General features: G+C 41.1%; 1 protein-coding gene across 2 annotated transcripts in view; it reads left to right on the forward strand.

Annotated features, from left to right (window-relative positions):
• Nucleotides 1-15,012, forward strand: part of DCLRE1C (DNA cross-link repair 1C) — a 35,949-nt gene continuing 20,937 nt past the window's right edge. Inside the window, exons 1-4 of one of the 2 annotated variants that reach the window (XM_027559876.1) lie at nucleotides 1-222; nucleotides 9,352-9,403; nucleotides 11,958-12,042; nucleotides 14,748-14,807. In XM_027559876.1, coding sequence (XP_027415677.1) covers nucleotides 114-222; nucleotides 9,352-9,403; nucleotides 11,958-12,042; nucleotides 14,748-14,807 — 306 coding nt within the window. In that variant the 5' untranslated portion in view covers nucleotides 1-113. The remainder of the gene's footprint in view (nucleotides 223-9,351; nucleotides 9,404-11,957; nucleotides 12,043-14,747; nucleotides 14,808-15,012) is intronic. The other variant, XM_027559877.1, reaches the window with a different exon arrangement.

Raw genomic sequence — 15,012 nt, forward strand, 5'->3', positions numbered from 1 at the left:
GGCCGGCCAGTGGTGAGGCGGTGGCAAGTTCCCGGAAGTAGCGGCGCCGGCGGAGGCTGGGGCTTACGCGGCTCACTCGCGAGGCGGTTAGTCCGCCAAGGTTGACCGACGCTATGAGCTGCTTCGAGGGTCAGATGGCAGAGTATCCAACCATCTCCATAGACCGCTTCGACAGGGAGAACCTGAGGGCCCGTGCCTACTTCCTGTCCCACTGCCACAAAGGTGAGTGAGCGCAGCGCGTCGCCTCCTCCCGGGGACCCGGGCTGCGCGGGATCGGGCCCCTCGAAGAGGTCACCCATGTCTGGAGAGAAGGAAGGCGAGGGTCTTGCAGGAGGAAGTGCAGGCTTTGGGAGGCTATGCGAGAAACTAGCTTGGACCTTGCCCAGCCGAGCTCTTCAGTCTATCCGAGGCTTTATCTTCTCATCCCTCATACTGCGGGATAGAACAGGAACTACCAGTTGCCACTGACCCACGCCACTTTGATCTGCCACAACTGTTCGGTTCTTTTGAAAGCTCTCCCAGTGCCCAGTAATCAGAGGTTGACGGGTATTACTTAGTTCTTCCCCCACATTCTCGGGATTATGCCATACAGTTCAGTTTAGTCGCTCAGTCGTGACCGACTCTTTGCGATCCCATGGACTGCAGCACGCCAAGCTTCCCTGTCCATCACCAACTCCTGGAGCTTGTTCAAACTCATGTCCATCGAGTCGGTGATGCCATCCAACCATCTCATCCGCTGTCGTCCTCTTCTCTTGCCTTCAGTCTTTCCCATCATCAGGGTCTTTTCCAATGAGTCAGTTCTAAGCATCAGGTGGCCAAAGTATTGGTGCTTCAACTTCAGCAACAGTCCTTCCAATGAATATTCAGGACTGATTTCCTTTAGAATGGACTGATTGGATCTCCTTGCAGTCCAAGGGACTCTCAAGAGTCTTCTCCAGCACCACAGTTCAGAAGCATCAATTTTTCGGTGCTCAGCTTTCTTTATAGTCCAACTCGCACATCCATACATGACTACTGGAAAAACCATAGCTTTGACTGGACAGACCTTTCTCGGCAAAGTAATGTCTCTGCTTTTTAACATACTGTCTAGGTTTGTCATAGCTTTTCTTCCGAGGAGAAGCGTCTTGTGCCATACTCCTACACACAGATAAGCAAGCATGCAGGCACTGAAAAGTCCTGTCTGTAAGCTAGACGAAGTGCAAGCTCCCCTCCCTTATAGATGTTCTGTCTAGAGGTGGGATGCAGGTTTCTTTTCTAGAGGGCCAGGTCAGGCAACTAGAATACGAATGTTTCACAGGTGGAAGCTCTTAGGAATTAAGCCTGGCATCACCCTCTAACCATAGGGTCCCAAGGCTAACTGCTCCAGGCAAGGCTGGAGCATCTCTAAAGCATTTTAGCCAGTCTCCAGGGCTGAGGTACCTGCTGATTTCACAACCACTTTCCATTTTAACATCTGACATACTGACTGATAGGTCACTAACTTTACCTATGAAAACAGGCTCCATATTCATTATGCTAATTAGCACAGCCTTGGGCATTGACCAGAGATGAAGCTTAACTGGAGCAATCTGGAAGCTGCCTCTTGAGTGTGGACTTCCAGAGTAGCTTAAGTAGGATCCCCAACCCCTATTTTGAGGAGTGACTCAGATACTTATTTATGTACAAACCACACCGTGTGATATTAAAGTAAACTGCAAATACCAAAACTTGGCCCTCGTCGTGCGGTTGGTGTGCAGACCAGCCGTTGTCTTGTGTGTGGAGTCAGTCACTTTAAGGTAGTGTAAATTGATGAAATTTCTGCTTTGGGGAAATGCCTCTGCTTTCCAGCTCTCAGCTCCTTTTTTTTTCTCTCTCTTTAATGAGAAAAATCTGGACCTCCTTTCCTGATTCACTGAAGAGCATAGGAGCCTCTATACAGTCTTTCTGTGACTTAATAACATTTCTGTTTTTGCCTTGTTTTTCATTGGGAATTCACTGCTGGGTGAGAATTTTCACCTTTTCTGTTGAGTCTCCACAGGAGGTGTCTGAACTCACATGTGGTGGCCACAATGAAACAATGGATTCAGGGCTTGGCTTTCGTATTTTGCAGTAGTGAGTTTGGAGAAAGAGTTCATATTCATCTAACGGAATTTGTCTGTCTGCTTGTTTTTGTATTTATATGTGTATTTATATTTTTACTTATTTTTTTAAATTGAGGAATAGTTGTGAAATCATCATCATTAGTTTGTACATTAACGAAGACTCTCCTGTCCAGCACTTTATAATAACTTTTCCTATTCTCTAATCCCACGTGGGTCTGTTTTCCCAATAAGGATGTAGACTCATCAAGGGCAAGAACTCTCCTTCTGCTTTCTGAGGTTTGCCACATTGCCCACTGGTGGTTTATAACCATTTTGGGAAACATTTCTTTGGATGTGTTATGGAGTGACTTGTACACCGCACGCCCCCAAACCCAAATTCAGATACTGAGTCCCTAACTCCCAGTGTGACTGCATTCGGAGAAGGGACTTTTAGGAGGTGATTAAGGTTAACTCCAATGTTCTGGAAAATTCCGTGGACAGAGGAGCCTGGTGGGCTACACTGAATGGGGTCGCAAAGAGTCGGACACAAATGAGTAAATAACACCTGAAGGTTAAATGAGATTGTAAGGGTGAGGTTCTAATTTGATAGGATTGGTGGCCTTAGAAGAAAAGGAGGAGAGCTCACTCCCTCCATATGCACAGTGAGGAAAGGTGTGAGCACATAGCAAGAACATGGCTGTTTGTAAGGCAGGAGGAGAGGCATCCTCAGAAATCAGTCTCGTCACCTTAATCTTGAACTTTAGCTGCCAGAAGTGTTAGAAATGCATTTCTGTTTAAGCCACACAGACTCTGATACTTTGTTACTGCAGCCTGAACTGAGTGACACAGGATGTCTGACAAGATCTATGGCCTCTTGTTAACACCTGCATGTACACTGTTAGCATCACATCTTGATGAAAGTTAAGGTGGGCCATGGACCTGCTTGACGCTTGCTTATGGCCCATCTGGAATCCAGTGCTGTGCTCAGGGCAGACTTGACTAAGCACCAGTGAGGCCTGGAGGACAAGAGGGGACCCATAGCCTTAAGACAGTGGCCCAGAGCGGGGGAGGACCCCTTCTGGAGACAACTTAAGATGATTTATTCTGGTCAAGGAAGACAAAAAAGGCCCTGGAAGAGAGACTCTGCGTGCAGTCCTTGTTGTTGTTGAGTCGCTCAGTCGTGTCCAACTGTTGTGACCCCATGGACTCCAGGGTCAGAGTCCCACCAGGCTCCTCTGTCCATAGGATTTCCCAGGCAAGAACACTGGAGTGGGTTTCCATTTCCTCCTCCAGGGAGTCTTCCTGACTCAGGGGTCAAACCTGGGTCTCCTGCACTGCATGCAGATTTTTTACCACTGAGCCACTAGCATCACAAAGTAAACGCATTCAGGTTCCCTTGACTGCCCATGAGGAAGGAGCCTGGGGTGGTGGGCTGGACTGTCTTGATGGAACAGGGTGCTGCCCACTGAATTGGTTTGGGAACATGGAGCAGAGTCCTGAGTCAGCCTTCTATTTGTCATGACTCAAACAGTTTAGAAACGACATAACAGAGAGTCCTGCTCTGGGAAGTGCTCATTGTCCTGAAAAGCCTGGACCAGCAGTGACGTGAGGAGATTCACCCTCTGAGGCGGCAGGTGGACTGTCCTGTAGAGGCATGTGTTTGGTCAGTGTTGGCCACGTGAGGTGTGGTGATGGCCTTATTTTCATTAGTTAAGGATCATTACATACAAATTTGAGGGTGTATGTATTGGTAGTTCAGTTGCTGTGTTGTGTCTGACTCCTTGAGACGCCATGGACTGCATTATGCCAGGCTTCCCTGTCCATCACCAACTCCCAGAGCTTGCTCAAACTCATGTCCATCGAGTCACTGATGCCATTCAACCATCTCATCCTCTGTCGTCCGCTTCTCCTCCTGCCCCCAATCCCTCCCAGCATCAGAGTCTTTTCCAATGAGTCAGCTCTTTGCATGAGGTGGCCAAAGTACTGGAGTTTCAGCTTTAGCATCATTCCTTCCAAAGAAATCCCAGGGCTGATCTCCTTCAGAATGGACTGGTTGGATCTCCTTGCAGTCCAAGGGACTCTCAAGAGTCTTCTCCAACACCACAGTTCAAAAGCATCAATTCTCTGGCGCTCAGCCTTCTTCACAGTCCAACTCTCACATCCATACATGACCACAGGAAAAACCATAGCCTTGACTGCTGCTGCTGCTAAGTCACTTCAGTCGTGTCCAACTCTGTGTGACCCCATAGACGTCAGGTCACCAGGCTCCCCTGTCCCTGGGATTCTCCAGGCAAGAACACTGGAGTGGGTTGCCATTTCCTTCTCCAATGCATGAAAGTGAAAAAGTGAAAGTGAAGTTGCTCAGTCGTGTCCGACTCTTAGTGACCCCATGGACTGCAGCCTACCAGGCTCCTCCATCCATGGGATTTTCCAGGCAAGAGTAACAGAGTGGGGTGCCATTGCCTTGACTAGATGGACCTTTGTTGGCAAAGTAATGTCTCTGCTTTTTAATATGATGTCTAGGTTGGTCATACTTTCTTCCAAGGAGCAAGTGTCTTTTAATTTCATGGCTGCAGTCACCATCTGTAGTGATTTTGGAGCCCAGGAAAATAAAGTCTGTCACTGTTTCCAGTTTTCGCATCTATTTGCCATGAAATGATGGGACTGGGTGCCATGATCTTAGTTTTTTGAATGTTGAGTTTTAAGCCAACTTTTTCACTCTCTTCTTTCACTTTCATCAAGAGACTCTTTAGTTCTTTGCTTTCTGCCATAAGGATGGTATCATCTGCATATCTGAGGTTATTGATATTTCTCCCAGCAATCTTGATTCCAGCTTGTGCTTCATCCAGCCTGGCATTTTGCATGATGTACTCTGCATATAAGTTAAATAAGCAGGGTGACAATATACAGCATTGATGTACTCCTTTCCCAATTTGGAACCAGTCTGTTGTTCCATGTCCAGTTCTAACTGTTGCTTCTTGACCTGCGTACAGATTTCTCAGGAAGCAGGTAAGATGGTCTCATATTCCCATCTCTCCAAGAATTTTCCAGTTTGTTGTGATCCACACAACAAAGGCTTTGACATAGTCAATAAAGCAGAAGTAGATGTTTTTCTGGAACTCTCTTGCTTTTTTGATGATCCAGTGGATGTTGGCAATTTGATCTCTGGTTCCTCTGCCTTTTCTAAAACCAGCTTGAACATCTGGAAGTTCACAGTTCATGTACTGTTGAAGCCTGGCTTGGAGAAGTTTGAGCAATACTTTGCTAGCGTGTGAGATGAGTGCAATTGTGGGGTAGTTTGAACATCCTTTCGCATTGTCTTTCTTTGGAATTGGGATGAAAACTGACCTTTTCCAGTGTTGGTAGTGAATAGGGTAATTAGATATTTTTCTTGTGGGTTATTGCCACGCTATTTAACATTGTCTCCCCAACAGCCAAGCTTGACTGTCTTTGCTTTCATCAGGGGTGGTAATGGGCAGTGTTTACATAAATGCAAATGAAAGTCAGTTTTGGTAAATGATTTGAGGAGAGATGACTTTCAAAATAACCAACTTAGTTATAGTTTTAAGTAAAATTAATTTCCAGCAGCATTTATGTATTAACCTTAAAAGAGCTGAAAAAAAGTTATATAGAGAGAATACTTTTGTTTTAATTAGCTTTAAACTTACTAAACTTATTATCAGGTTTTAGAATACTTATAATGAAGGTTGTTAATTTGTGGTTAGACAGCAATTTTATGGCTGAATAATATCCTTCGTGCATGTAAACCACAGTTTTCTTTATCCATTCATCCACTGATGGACACTTAGGTTGTTTCCAGTCTTGGCTGTTGTAAATAACAGTGCAGTGAACCTGAGGTGCAGATACGTTTCTTCAGATAAATACACAGATTTGGAATTGCCAGATCATATGATAGTCCTATATTTTAATTTTTTGAGGAAATTCCATATTGTTTTCTATAAAATGGGCTGCACTAATTTACATTCCCACCAACAGTGCACAAGGGCTCCCATTTCTCTACATCCTTTTCAACATTTGTTATTTTTCTTTTTGATAATAACCATTCTAATGGGTATGAGGTAATATCTTATACTGGGTTTAATTTACATTTCACTGGTGATTAGTGCGGAGAAGGCAATGGCACCCCACTCCAGTACTCTTGCCTGGAAAATCCCATGGACGGAGGAGCCTGCTGGGCTGCAGTCCATGGGGTCACTGAGGGTCGGACACGACTAAGCAACTTCACTTTCACTTTTCACTTTCATGCATTGGAGAAGGAAATGGCAACCCACTCCAGTGTTCTTGCCTGGAGAATCCCAGGGATGGGGGAGCCTGATGGGCTGCCGTCTATGGGGTCGCACAGAGTCACAACTGGAGAGACTTAGCAGCAGCAGCAGGTGATTAGTGATGTGGAACATCTTTTGATGTGCCTGTTGGCCATCTGTATGTCTTGGGGAAAATGTATATTTAGATCTGCCCATTAAAAAAAATCACTTTGTATTGATCATTTGTTTATTTTTGCTTTTGGTGTCAGATTTAAAAAAATCATCATCAAGACCCATATCAAGTAGCTTACTGCCTGTGTTTTCATCTAGAAATTTTATGGTTTCAGATCTTACATTCAAGTCTTTAATCTGTTTTGAGTTAATTCTTATGTATAGTATAAGATAGTGGTTAGGTTTCATTCTGAGCATAGCAACAAAGACCCAGCACAGCCAAAAATAAAAAAGTAAAGATTATATATATATATATATATATATAAACAACTATGGATTTGGGAGTAATTAGTCTTAAATTTTGAGGCGGGCATGGTAACCCACTCCAGTATCCTTGCCTGGAGAATTCCATGGACAGGGACAGGCCACAGTCCATGGGGTCACAGAGAGTCGGACACAACTGAGTGCCTAACATTTTCACTTTTTATCATAAATTGACACAATATATGTGGGTTTATTTCTGGGCTTATTATTCTGTTTTGTTGATCTATGTGTTTTTATGCCAGTACCATACTGTTTTAATTACTATAGCTTTGAAATACATTTTGTAATCAGAAAACATATCTCCAGTTTTGTTCTTTTTCAAGACTACTTTGGCTATTTGGAGTCTTTTGTGGTTCTGTACAAATTTTATGATTATTTGAACTTTTTCTATGGATAATGTCAATGGAATTTTGATATTGGTTACATTGAGCCTGTTGATTGCTTTGTGTGGTATGGACAATTTAACAATATTGATTCTTTCAGTCTGTGAACACGAAATAGCTTTCTATTTGTGTCATCTTCAATTTATTTTATTAATGTTTTATAGTTTTAAATATACAAACCTTCATTTCCTTGGTTAAGTTTATTCTTAGGCATTTTATTCTTTTTGATGTAGTTTTGAATGTTTGCTGAGAGATTGTTACAATGGCTTTATTATATTAAGGTATGTTCCATCTGTACCTGGTTTATTGAGATTTTTTGTCATAAATGTATATTGAGTTTTGTCCAGTGCTTTTGTGCATCTGTTGAGATGATTATATGATTTTTATCCTTCATTTTGTTAATGAGATTATCACATTGATTGATTTGTGGATGTTGAACCAAGTTTGCATCCTTGGAATAAATCCCACTTAACCATGGTGTATGATCCTTTTAATATATTGTTGAATTCTGTTTGCTAATATTTTGTTGAGGATTTTTTAGTCTATGTACATCAGGGATATTGGGCTGTATTTTCTTTTTTTGTGTGTGATGTCCTTGTCTGGTTTTGGTATCAGGGTAGTACTAGCTTCATAAAATGAGTTCTTTGAATGTTTGTAGAATTCAGCAGCAAAGTCATCAGGTCTGGGACTTTTGTTTGTTGGATTTTTTAAAATTACTGATATTAGAAAGGATATTTGATATCCTTACTAGTAATCAGTCTGCTCAGACTTTCTGTTTCATCATGATTGAGTCCTTCTAGGTCGTATGTTTCTAAGACTTTATCAATTTCTTCTAGGCTGTCCGCTATGTTGGTGTATAATTGTTCATAGTAGTCTCTTACTCTTTCTTTTCTGTGGCAACAGTTGTAATAACTCTTCTTTTATTTCTGATTTTATTCATTTGAGCCCTATGTGTCTCTCTCTTTTTTGTTGGTGAGTCTAGCAAAGACTTGCCAGTTATGTTTATCTTTTTAAAGAACCAGCTGTTACTGATTTTTCTCTGTTGCCTTTTTAGTCTCTATTTCTTTGTTTTTGTTCTAATTTTTGTTATTTCCTTCCTTCTAATAGTTTTGGGCTTTGTTATTTTTCTAGTTCATTAAAGTGTAAAATTAGGTTGATTTTTCTTATTTTTTGAGGTGGAGATTTATCATTTGCACTTCCCCCTTAGAACTGTTTTTGTGCATCCCACATATTTTGGTATGTTTTATTTCCATTTTCATTTGTTTCAAGGTATTTTGGAATTTCTCTTTTGATTTCTTCTTTGGCCCATTGGTTGTTCAGTAGTGTGTTGTTTAATCTCCATATATTTGTGAATTTTCCAGGTTTCTTGTAATTAATTTTCTTTCTAGTTTTATACCATTGTAGTTGGAAAAGATGCTTGATATGATTTCAATCTTCTTAAATATATTGAGACTCATTTTGTGGCCTAATATGTGCATGTCTTGGACAGTGTTCCCTGTGCATTTGAGAAGAATGTGTGTTCTATTGCTTTTGCATGGAACGTTCTGTATATATCTGTGAAGTTCATCTACTCTAATGTTTGTTTAAGTCCAGTGTCTCTTTAATGATTTTCAACCCAGCAGTCACAGTTGGCTGAGAAGTTAATGAAACTCTTCTTCTTCTGGCCTAAGCCTGTATGGTTTCCTCAAGGATTCCATGGAAGCAAACTTGAATTTCCAGATGGACTAACTTAGTGACTAGAATTGAAGGGGTTAGAGAGAGCATGGTCCAAAGATGGTTGGATTGAAATAAAAGAGAGTAGAGGAAAATGATGGAAGCAGTTCCAAATGAGACTCTGGTCATGCATTCTTCTGTGGCTACTCCAAGTGATTTAGACTCTGCCCTAAGATACAGAGGCTCATTCTCCTTTTAAATGGCTTCTGTTGGCTCAGAGATGGTCAACTTTGGTGGTTCTTGTCCTGTTTTCGGTGGATTCTTCACTTGCAGAAGCAAGAGCTCATACAAATCAATGCTCCTATAAAAGTGAAACTCTCATTTATTTTCTCTTAAAAGGAAATCTATAAACAACAGACAACTCAGTTTCCCTGGGTCAAGGAATCCTCTGAAAAAATAATGTATTTATGATATCTGATTCTTTTATGTTTTCAGATCATATGAAAGGATTAAGAGCCCCTAGCTTGAAAAGAAGGTTGGAATGCAGGTAATTTTTTCTTGCTATTTATTTGTGTGGGCTTTTTTAAGTAAAACTTTTAATTGACCTGTAACCTCTACGTAGGAAAGTACTTACATCATAAGGAAACAGTCTGATGGACTTTCACAAGTATACACATGTGCAGCTTCTGCCCAGCCTGAGAAACAACAGCACTCACCTGGTACAGAACTCTGTCCCTCCCCAACTCGGTCTTTCCCACTCACAGATAACCTGTCTTCTGACTTCTGCCATCATTGTTTAGCTTTTGGTTGTAAAATCAATTCTATCTTATGGATGAGGAAACTGAGGAACCAGAGGGGTTAGATGAGTTGCCCAAGGTCACACAGCTAGTAATGCAGGGGACCAGGACTCCCGCCAGGTCTGTTGGATTTTAGAGCCGGTATATTAGTCATCTATTGCTGCGTAGCAAACTACCCACAAGCTCAGTGGCTTAAAGTAACCCTAATCATGTATTCTGTCTCTATTCTGTTTCTGAGGGTCAGGAGCTCTGACAGGGCATAGTGGGGATGGCTGGTTTCTGCCTGACTGGGTATTATATGGGGCTGGCGTTACGTCTGGAGGCTTATTCATTCAATGTCTGACACCTGAGTTAGGCAGACTCAAACAGTTGGGGCCCTTTGGGTATCTCCACCTCTAAAAATATCTCTTCAGCATAGTGGTTTCAGGATAGCTGGAGTTTTTAAAGGAAAAAAAAAGTGTACATCCCAAATGAGAGCTGTGTTAGTTGCTCAATTGTGTCGGACTCAATTTTGCGACCCCGTGGACATAGCCTACCACATTCCTCTGTCCTTGGGATTCTCCAGTCAAGAATACTTCAGTGGGTTGCCAATTCCTTCTCCAAGGTATCAATCCACCCAGGGATTGAACCTAGGTCTCCTGCATTGCAGGCAAATTCTTGACCATCTGGCCACCAGATACCTATAAAAGAGAGCTAGCGGCAGCCATATTGTCCAGAGATCTAGACTCGGAAGCCCTACAGTATTACTTCCATTACATTCTGTTGGTTCAGATTCAAGGGGAGGTCAACACAGATCCCTCCTGTCAGTGGAAGTTCCATGACCATTTTGTTAAGAAGGCTGTGTGTGGTTGGGGGGATATATGGTTAACATGGCCATCTTTGGAAAGTATGATCTACCATAGACTGCATTCCTAACCTCTAAATTGGAGTGTCCCGACTCTCTGCGACCCCATGGACTAATACATGGAATTATTACTAGTCCATGGAATTCTCCAGAGCCAGAATACTGGAGAGGGTAGCCTTTCCCTTCTCCAGCGGATCTTCCCAACCCAGGAATTGAACCAGGGTCTCCTGCATTGAAGGCTGATTCCTTATGGCAGAAAGTGAAGAAGAACTAAAGAGCCTCTTTATGAAAGTGCAAGAAGAGAGTAAAAAAGTTGGCTTACAACTCAACGTTCAGAAAACTAAGATCATGGCATCTGGTCCCATCACTTCATGGCAAATAGATGGGGAAACAATGGAAACAGTGACAGACTTTATTTTTTTGGACTCCAAAATCACTGCAGATAGTGACTGCAGCCATGAAATTAAAAGACACTTGCTCCTTGGAAGAGAAGTTATGACCAACCTAGCATATTAAACCTCAGCATATTAAAAAGGAGAGATAGTACTTTGCCAACAAAGGTCCGTTTAGTCAAAGCTATGGTTTTTCCAGTAGTCATGTATGGATGTGAGAGTTGGACCATAAAGAAAGCTAAGTGCCGAAGAATTGATGCTTTTGAACTGTGGTGTTGGAGAAGACTCTTGAGAGTCCTTTGGACTGCAAGGTGATCCAACCAGTCCATCCTAGGGGAAATCAGTCCTGAATATTCATTGGAAGGGGTGATATTGAAGCTGAAACTCCAATACTTTGGCCACCTGATGCGAAGAAAGACCCTGATGCTGGGAAAGAATGAAGGCAGGAGGAGAAGGAGACGACAGAGAATGAGATGGTTGGATGGCATCACTGACTCAATGGACATGAGTTTGAGTAAATTCCAGGAGTTGGTGATGGACAGGGAAGCCTGGCGTACTGCAGTCCATGGGGTCGCAAAGAGTCGGACACAACTGAGCAACTGAACTGAACTGAAATTGGAGTGTTGAAGTTTTACAGTTTGTCATGAAATTGATTTCTACCAACTAAAAACATAAATGGAATAGATTTATATGAAGTACAAGGCAGATGTCTTCTGTCCCCTTGCCCCTTCTGCAGAGGTAGTTTACTCACGTATCTCTCCAGACACAGCTAATCCTGTAAAATTCATTTATTTAAGATGAGAATGGTGAGGACCAGCCTTTGAGGAGGTCAGAGGGCCCCGTCCGATCTGTCTTCTGCTTCTTGTCTGTCCCTTTACACCATCATGCGACTGAAGTGGTCATTGGACTGTTGGCCTGCTGGGAGCTATTCTAATATGTTTGTGTCAGCGCAGTTTCTGATTTATTCGAGACAACTGACACACATTGAAACATATTTCCTAGTCACCCAGACGGCGGCTCATTTTGAATTGCGCTCAAATGACTTTTTTCTTTTGTCTTTTTCCCCAGCTTGAAGGTTTGCTTATACTGTTCACCTGTTACTAAAGAGTTGTTGTTAACAAGCCCGAAGTACAGGTTTTGGGAGAAACGAATTGTAAGTTTTATTTTTTGAATGATACTAATTCTTTTTTTCAAGTGGAAAATATTTTTTGAGGTGTATTGAACAAAATATTGTCGTTATTCAAAGCCCACTTCCTCGCAATGTATTTATCTACAGTAACCACCATGTCAATATTCAGCCTTTGCAATTCATTAGTTTAGAAGAAGTTGACATTTTATTGTTGTTGATTTTTCTTTCTTGTCCCCCAACATGATGACCTAGATGCTTAGTTTTGTCTAATCTCACAAGGTGTCTTTCTGAGTTGCATTTTAATGCTTTAAAGTGTAAACTGTTTATTGACAGAACTAATAAACCTTTTATTTAGATCATGGAATAGATTAGGAAAAATAAGAAAAATAAACATAACATTATTTATAATAAAGAACCAAAATAAAAGTAGAATGGATAATTTTGAATCTGGCCATATAAAATGGATATCTCCAATAGAAAGTTATAGTAAAGGTGAGAAAAACAAAGCATGGTATGAAAATGTGAAGATGGCAGGCAAGGTTATGTCATAACAGTAATTGCTCTAAATATAAATGGATTTATTTCAACTTTTGATCAGAAGACAAATTCTTGATTTAGGTTAAAAAAAATAGATCCCCAAGTTTTGATCTACAAGACACATAGATAACACTAAAGGAAAAGTTCAGGTTGAAGTGGGAGAAAAAAAAAAAAGGGAAAAGATATACTGAAAATTAGACACTAAAAATGCCAGAGTAGCAACTATTACATCACGCAGAGAGTTGAAGGCAAAAAATATCATTAATTTCAAAGACTGTGTTTTTACTATTCAAAGGGACAACCTCTTAAAAGTATCAAGAAGATGCCACTTGGTGGTTGGGGAACTAAGATCCTGCAAGCTGCAAAGTGCAGCCAAAAAAAAGAGAAAAGATATCAACATATATGCAACTAACAAAATAGCATCAGACCAGATATAGTAGTCCCTGATCACTCAGTGATTGATTGGAGAAACAACCGCAATGAGTAGATAGAATTAGGGGTTGTTATATGGATTAAACCATCAATACTTGGGGGAGCTAGCAGAGAGTTCCGGAGAAGGCAATGGCACCCCACTCCAGTACACTTGCCTGGAAAACCCCATGGACGGAGGAGCCTGGTAGGCTGCAGTCCATGGGGTTGTGAAGAGTCAGACACGACTGAGCGACTTGACTTTCACTTATCACTTTCATGCATTGGAGAAGGAAATGGCAACCCACTCCAGTGTTCTTGCCTGGAGAATCTCAGGGACGGGGGAGCCTGGTGGGCTGCCGTCTATGGGGTCGCACAGAGTCGGACACGACTGAAGCGACTTAGCAGCAGCAGCAGAGAGTTCTGAACAGGAGTCTGTTTGATGTCTGACTGCTGGCAACTTTCAGTTCCCATGTCCACCTTTCCCTTCTGCCCTACCTGTGGGCAAACTGGTTTTTAAAAAAGTCTACACCTTCCTTGGCACCTACATGGCATTCTAAGATGCAATCCCAGGCCCACCCTGTAACCACAGTAAAAATCAGGACCACTCACTCCCATTTTCTCAGGCCACACAAGCCACTTTGTCCCTGCCTGGGTTCTACCCTACCTACCATAGAAAATAAACTACCACAGAAAATAAAAAGGAAGATGAATAAAAGTAAAAGCTGGTCTGTAGAGAAATAAACTTCTGCCAAGACTGAAAAAACAAAGATGCATATAAAAATAACATGATATAAAGGAAAATAACTTAATAAACAGCAGTGCCTTGTTTTGAAAATTAATACAGTATATTTGATAATTTAGCTAGAGTGGATAAATACCTGGAAAAGTAGGAAAATCCCAAATTGAGGCAGGAAAAGATAAAGAAGTAGCCATCAAAGACATTAAAGCAGTTTTCAAAGATCTCTTCTTCAAAAAAAGCCTCAGGCCCAGATGGTTTTATCTTGCCTTTTGCCAAATATTCAAAGAACAAATAATCCCTACTGTAGGAGAGAATAAAAAGATAAGCTGCTCAACCTCACTGTCAAATGGATAATGATAATACATGGGGAAAAAAGGCCATTTCTATATGAGCACATTTGAACATCCTAATTACTGAATCTAACAGTATTAAAAAAATAGTACATCATGAATACTGTGTGTTTAATCCAAAAGTGAAAGTTATTTTCACACCTGAACCTCACTGAAGGTATTATGATATCAGTGGACTAAAAAGATGAGAAATTATCTTCATTCATCAACGACTTACTGAATGCCTCTCTGTGCTGGTTGCCATTCTATGAAATGTGCGGATAGCTTCTTGAATCTGTGAATTAGGCCAACACATCACAGACTGATGGCAGACTGTGTTCTGCAGCAGAAAATCTAAATACAAAGAACATGTGACTACATGTTGTACAAAGACTCAAGTTCAATGGGAATGGGAGGGTTGGGGAGGTAAAGGGGGGAAATTGAATTCATAGTAGAAATGCTGTGTCAGAGGATGTACAGGTTTGTAAGGCATCCAATATATGCATATTGCCATATCAACTTCAAGAAAGGTGTAATTTTAACTTTATCATGTTTTCAAGCTGTAAAACTGTTTTTATAGTGAAATCAGAAATTGTTCCACTGAGAGTCTGTAATATCTCTTAGTTCCCTTTCTGTGTTTAGATGGCAAAGGCATATAAAGTCATGAAAGACTGTGTACAATATGATATATACCTGATGTCTTATTTTAATAGGTATCAATTGAAATTGAAACTCCTACCCAGATATCTTTAGTCGATGAAGCATCAGGCGAGGTAACTAAATATTAAATATTGTATTTCTAAAAATTGTTATTTAGCATTAAATGATTATCTTTCTCCTTGATTTTGAATGCTCATTTAGCCAGAAATAAAATTTATAGTAAATGAATAAGTTTGTAAGGAAAAAAAAAAGTTTGTGATGTATTTATTTTCTACGTCTAAGGGACTGAACATTGCTTCTATCCAATTCTAAGGACAG

This window comes from Bos indicus x Bos taurus, chromosome 13 (genome assembly GCF_003369695.1).
Source record: "Bos indicus x Bos taurus breed Angus x Brahman F1 hybrid chromosome 13, Bos_hybrid_MaternalHap_v2.0, whole genome shotgun sequence".
Taxonomy (NCBI): Eukaryota; Metazoa; Chordata; class Mammalia; order Artiodactyla; family Bovidae; genus Bos; species Bos indicus x Bos taurus.